This window comes from Priapulus caudatus, unplaced genomic scaffold (genome assembly GCF_000485595.1).
Source record: "Priapulus caudatus unplaced genomic scaffold, Priapulus_caudatus-5.0.1 Scaffold1611, whole genome shotgun sequence".
Lineage (NCBI taxonomy): Eukaryota > Metazoa > Priapulida > Priapulimorpha > Priapulimorphida > Priapulidae > Priapulus > Priapulus caudatus.
In genome coordinates this window covers 1,036-7,566 of record NW_014578672.1, presented here as the reverse complement: position 1 = coordinate 7,566, position 6,531 = coordinate 1,036, and the positions used below count along the sequence as shown (strand labels likewise).

The 6,531-nt window shown below is 56.4% G+C and overlaps 1 protein-coding gene across 1 annotated transcript in view; it reads right to left on the bottom strand.

The window, feature by feature from the left end:
• The window catches only part of LOC106817152, an 8,166-nt gene extending 3,739 nt beyond the window's left edge, over nt 1–4,427 (bottom strand). The window contains exons 1-2 of the mRNA XM_014821804.1: nt 4,285–4,427; nt 850–892 (exon numbers count right to left, since the gene is read on the bottom strand). Of these exons, the coding sequence (XP_014677290.1) occupies nt 850–892; nt 4,285–4,427 (186 nt within the window). The remainder of the gene's footprint in view (nt 1–849; nt 893–4,284) is intronic.
• Nucleotides 4,428–6,531: the final 2,104 nt, after the last annotated feature.

Genomic DNA, 6,531 nt, shown 5'->3' with positions numbered 1-6,531 from the left:
TGCTGTTTGCTGTTGGCTGCTGCTGTCCTGCTGCTGTGTTGGTGGTGGGTGTTGTGCTGCTTGCTGTTGCTGCTGCTTGTTGCTGCTGCTCTGTGTGTTGCGCCCCGCGCGCGTTGTGTGTGTGTGTGTGTGGTTGTGTTGTGTGTGGTGTGTCGTTTTGGGTGTGTGTGTGTGTGTGTGTGATGTGTGTGCATGTGTGGTGTGCTGAGGTGTGTATGGCATACTTATACTATACTTGATGGCACACTGCGCTCCACGGGCTCGCTTCACGTGGATTACAGGGTTACCGTAGAACCCACTCGGATAGAGGCTTCACGCCAGTGGGGCATGACATCAGAAGGGCGTCAATGTCGTCATCAGGGACTACAGTATATATACCCGAACATATATGTATACGCAAGTGTACCAACTTGTACCACAGCGAGTTCCTAACCCTAATCCTAAACATACCTATATAAAAATATAAACATAATACTAACCAAAAGAAAAAAGACCCGTTTCGGTCGCGGCTACATATATGTTAGTACCTGATACGACAACGACCCTTCGGCCGCGTGGGAGGGATAAAAGGTGGGTTATGGGATGGTGGTGTGTGGGGGGGGACGTGCTGAGTGAGTACTGGGGTGAGTCGTAAGGGATGTGGGAGGGTAAGGGTGTAAGGGGCGGGCGTGGGGAAGGGTGCAGGGCGGTGTGGAGGGGTAAGGGATGTGGAGAGGAGTAAATGGTGTGGGGTATGAGAGGGATTAAGTTATAATGAGTAAAGTTATAATAAGTTCGTCTGTCATTTAGAGGGATTTAGATGCTACTTTGTAGTGTAGTAACTAACAAGACAAACTAAAATTTACTTACGTTCTCAGTTCGCTCATCACCACTCTCCTGCCAATCCTCAGAACTGCAAGCAAAGAACAGAAACCAATTAGCTCTCACATCGTATGTGTGCGTGTGGTGTCTGTGTGTGTGTGTGTGTGTGTGTGTGTGGCGTGTGTGTGTGTGTGTGGCCTGCGGCTCCCATCCTCCTGCGTGCGTGTGCGTAGTGCGTGTGCGTGGGTGTGCGTGCGTGTCGCCGTGCGGCGTGATATGCGTTATGTGTGTTTGGTTCGTTGTGCGCGTGTCAAGCTGGAATGGTTTGTACACATTTTTCCCGTTTACACGTCAAATTGTCAACTTCGCGACACTCCGTTCTCAAAATATGATCTTCTAGAACCTCCCATCGCAACACTAGCTATAGCTCCCTGTCACTGGCGACAGACAGGCTGGGAAATTCTTGATCTGTCATGCATGAAGGTGATTGCACCTATGGGTTGCGTTGTTGACACAACGAAGCGGGAAGGACAACAGATCAACGTTCTAGTGATGTTGAGAGAAACAACACAGTAACTGTGGGGGTAGGTCAGGGCGCGCACGCACGCACAGTGTAGTGGGCGAACACTGCGGAACTGACAGCAGAAGCGAGACGCAAGGGAGTTAAAGAGAGGTCGTCACTGTCGTGACGGAGGGAGATGGGTAGAAAGAGAGAGAAGAAGAGCAAGAAGAGAGAGAGAGGGAGAGTGTGTGAGAAAGAGGACGAGAGACAGAAATCGAGAAAGAGAGAGAGCGCTGCGCGCGAGAGAGAGAAAGATGAGGGAGAGAGGGGGGGGAGAGAGAGCCGAGAAAGGGCAGCGCAGAGAAAGCGGGAGAGGTAAGCGACGAGAGCGGCAAGGGTGAGAGAGAAGAGAGAGCCCCGCGCCCCGGGCGAGAGAGCGAGATGACTGCAGAGAGAGCAGAGAGAGGAGAGAGCAGACAGAGGACGAGAGAGGAAGCCGCGGCCTGATGGAGACAGCATATATTTAGCAGCAACAGCACCAGCCGCCAAAAAAACTCTCTCTCCATTTCTCCCCTGCTTGCTGCTGCTGCGATTTTTTCCCAGCACAACCCCCAATCTCGTTACCGTGACCCCCCTCCCTCCCCGTGTGTGTTGTTCAACACGAGATTACAGCATCCGCATTTTTTATGTCGCGGTCACGGAGGATGGGTTTGCGGTATGAGGGATGGGGAAGCGCTGCCCTTTAATGCGCGCTGGGATTGCACGGGCGCAGCAGCGCAGCGCAGCAGTAGCAGCCGCGCAGCGCGCAGCCAGCAGTAGTAGTAGCAGTAGTAGCAGCAGTAGAGTAGTAGCAGCCACAGTAGCAGTTCAGTAGTAGAGTAGCCGCAAGCAGCTGTAGCAGCAGCAGCAGTAGCAGCGCGTACGTACAGTGATATTATTAGAGCCAGCAGCGAGTTAGCAGCAGCAGCAGCCAGCAGAAGCGCCAGCAGTAGTAGCACAGCAGCCGGCCGCACAGCGATGCAGCAGCAGCAGCAGCCGCCAGCAGCCGCAGCCGCAGCATCAGCAGCGTAGCGCAGTAGTAGCAGTATTTACAGTAGCGAAGCAGCAGACCCAGCAGACAGCCAGCAGCAGCCGGGTAGTAGCCAGCAGCAGGAGCAGTAGCCAGCAGCCAGTACAGTCAGTAGTAGTACGGCAGCAGCTAAGCAGCCCAGTAGCAGGCAGCAGCAGCTAGCCCAGCAGCAGCAGCCAGCAGCAGTAGTAGCAGCAACAGCCGCCCGCGCGGGCGTAGCACGCAGCCAGCCAGCAGCCAGCCGCAGCAGCCGCAGCAGAGCCAGCAGCGAGCAGCAGCAGTTAGTGTAGCAGTAGTACACGCAGCAGCACAGCAGCCAGCAGTCAGCAACAGCAGCAGCATGCAGCAGGCAGTAGCAGCAGCAGCGAGCAGCAGCAGTTTAGTAGCAGCAGCAGCAGCAGCAGTAGCCCAGAAGCAGACGAGCAGCAGCACAACAACGTGTGTTGAGGGTGGTGATGTCAGCCGAATAACTCACGGAGGTTACTGCTTCACACACACGCTAACGCTTAGCTGAGCTTAGCTTGCTCTTCGTCGTGTTATGTTATGTTATGCCTTCCCACTCAACCTTCGCGTGGAGTGCGAATTCCTGACTGAGATGTAGAGAAAACACGCGTGGGGGGTTTGGAAGATGAACCCACGCTAGCAGTGAGGTAACGGTGCGGGGTGGTGACACGGGGGTGGTCAGTGACACGCGAGGGGGGGGCGCGCGGTAGCAGTGACGGAACGGGGGTGAGTTGCACCTGCGTGAGCGACGCCTCACACAGGATGTACCCGTCCGTTCACCCACATACACCTGTGCGCTTACGGCAAGCCACACCTGTATCGATAGCGCTATTATTACGGCAGTTTCCCGATAGCGGCGAGGTCACAGCCGACTGATGACAGCGAACGATGCATTCACGGGAACCTGCCGAGTGACCGACTGGTCGACGTATACCTCCGCAGAGAGAGACAGACTCTAGGAGAATGGCGATCGGATGGAGTCGGAGAGGACAGAATTGGAGATGAGAGGAAGAGAGAAGAGAGACGATGTGGTGAGAGACCGAGGAGAGATCGAACGACCGCTCATAGTTCTGCACGAGAGAGAGAGAGAAGAGAGAGAGAGCAGCCGAGAGAGGAGAGAGAGAGAGAGAAAGTAGTAGACAGATGAGAGAGAGGAGAGAGGTATATCTATCCGCGCGATCATCCAATACACGCACGCACCACTCAACGCACGCACGCAACGCACGCATCGATGCACGCACCGCCACTCACGCACGCAGGCACGCACCGCACGCACGCGCACACACACACATCACATCGTGCACGCGGCATGCACGATCACGCTTTGCGCACACGGACGGACGGAGTACGCGATACTCGGCGTCGTTTCTCGTTCCCGGTGATCCTCTCTATACCCCCGTCACACGCGGCCGGTGCGCCTTACTGTCGTTTCGTACGGCGAACGCGAAAATGGCCCAGAGGCGCGGCCACGGTCGCGCATAAGCCGTCTGTGTATAACTGTGGAAACGCCCAGACATCGTGCTGTGTCGCCTATGGTCGCCAGATTTATCGCCAATGATCGCCAGTCGACGGCGTTGTGTTGTGAGCATGTTCAAACAAACGCCAAAGTTCGGCATCTGACCTGGAACGCGGGTAAGAATCGCGATGGTTCCCCACGTTTAGTCGCGACCTTGGACATTTGCTGGTCGCCGTACTGTGCCTGGTCCGCGGTCCTCATGGTCGCGGTCATGCTCCGCCTCCGCCCGTCCGTCCTCCGCTGAGCCACACCTACCCTCTCGCACTTTGCACCAATGGTTGCTGTGACGGGGGTTTGTAAACAGTTCGTATAAGCCGCGCCGTGTTCGTGTACAATTATTCAGTGCGCAGTCTCGATAGCTCCTACACCTGAATCTAATACTTATTCATGTACGTTTTAGTTCCAGCCTCGATTATACTTCCAGCACCTCTAGCTGCTACTTCCATGCGTCGTAATTCTGCTCCCATTCGGTCGCCATGTGTCACATTCTCGCCATGTTGGCGGCTGGTGTCCCTGCAGCGCACGCCGCGGATCATGTCTTATACTTGATCCGACCCGCTTGGAACTCGGATAGCAATTCGCACCTCCTTGTGTTGACAGCGGTTTCGGGCTGTATGGTGTGCGCTTGCTGCGCGTGCAGACTGTCATGGTACGTCGTCCCCACCGGCGATCTTGTGCGTCTGTGAGACGCACGTCGGCGTGCCGTGGGTTGATCAGCGGTGTTTAGCGACGGCGGGGGTTATGCGTGACTTTTCGTTCGCTCTAATACGTGCTGTGCTCTGTGCCGTATTACGTGCCCCGCCATGTGTTATCGCTACTGCTGCGCGGGCGGTGAACGCTGGACCGTGCGCTGGTATCTGCGTAGATCTCCAGTCCCGCGTGGCCGCCTGTATGTTCGTGCGTGTCCGTGATTCGTATACGTTCGTGCGACCCGATGCTTACGTGTGGTGGGGTGGTGAACGTACCCGGTGCCTGTGCCGGCGGTCGCGGCCGCCTGTAGTGTTCGTCTGTGCGCTGGTATACGTGCATGCTTACGTATTCGCGCTGTGGTAACGCTACGGTGAGCCTTGTGTCGTCCCGGTGACAGCGGTGGGCCGCCGGTCGACACGTGGTATGTTCGTGCTTGCCGTAGGCTCGCGTGGCGTATTACGTCGGTGCATCGCGTGACGTGCTGGCCGCGTCGGTCTTAGTGAAGCGTACGGCCGCTATGCGTGCTGCCCGGTTATTGTTCGTACGTGGTGCGTGCGGTATACCGTCGTGCCGATTCCTTACCGTGTGCGCGTTGGTGAGAACGACCGTGCCGTGCGCTGCCGGTGCTGCGGTTGGTATGTCGTGGCGGTGACCGTCTCTCTTGTCGCTCGCGCGGCTGCTTCGTTGTAATGGGTCCCGTGGTCGTGGTGCGTTCCAGCTTAGTGCTGCCGTGGCTGTGTTTGATCATCAATCCAAGCGATGGAGACCGCGGAGTAGCAGCTAGGCAGCGCCAGCAGCAGCCAGCGAGCAGCAGCCAGCAGCGAGCAGCCGATGCAGCGCCAGCAGCCCGAGCGTCGAGCAAACACCAGCCACCCTCACCGTCTGACCAGCCAGAGCTCTAGCCCTCCAGGCCAGAGTCCTAGTGTCTGAGAGATCTTCACTCAAGTGTAAGAACAGCAGCAGTGAGTGAGCAGCGCGCTGAGTAGCAGCCAAGCCACCCAGCCGTGGAGCGAGCAGCAGCAGCGGCAGAGCAAGCCCAGAACGGGTATCGCCGAAACAACAGCAAGCTTAACAGCCGCGCTATCGGGTTCACGCTTCACCTTCTCATCACGTAGGTCGAAGGTGGCACGCCCAGCGGACACCACTAACACCGACGTATACCGCGCGTCACGGCCGCGCCCAGCCGGTGGCGGATCGTGCGGACTTCCCTAAGGGTCACAGAGTTTATTCCTTGGGGGCCGTCCGGTGGTCGCTGCCCGTGCCCAGAAAAACACAGCCGGTTTTTCAGCGCGGGGCGGAATGCGTAATGCGGGTCCGCCGTCTCGCGCTGCCAGTGACCAGCCAGGATGCATCGTCTGTTGATTTATTTACATGGCAGTGCACGGCATATCATTAATGTAAATGCGGTATGTCAAAGGTCTACACAGCATGCCAGCGTAGAGTTATATTAATAACTGTGCGTGTCTATGTCTAAAACGCTGTGACAAGCATGTCATCCAATGTAATTTAATGTGCCGGTGTACTGTTAAAGTTCACAAAGCATGCAATCCGGCGTAAGTTAGACTTTGAAACTGACGCTGTCATGGTGAATCGTTCCAACCCGAGATCCAGACAAATTCGTCTACGCAAATAACTTAAACGCGTGCGGTAGTGCGGTCAAAGTTAGCAACAGGGCGCATGGCCAGCGTAACTGTTTCCCAGGGTCACCAAGTCCTGGGCCGATGCACGGGCCTGCTCAGGCGATGTGGCGCGAAAACGGCTTCGCGATGCTAGTTAGAGGTATCTACAGGCCGGTCACCAGAGAGGAGTAGTTTGCATTACAATGCTCACGTGCTAGTACAGGTTGTGAAAGCATTGCGGGTGAGGGTCGAGGGTGCGTTGACCAGAGACGGAAGGGATGGCACGAAAACTTGGGGGTTGCCTGCGACAGAAGAGAGGGAGGGCAGAAGG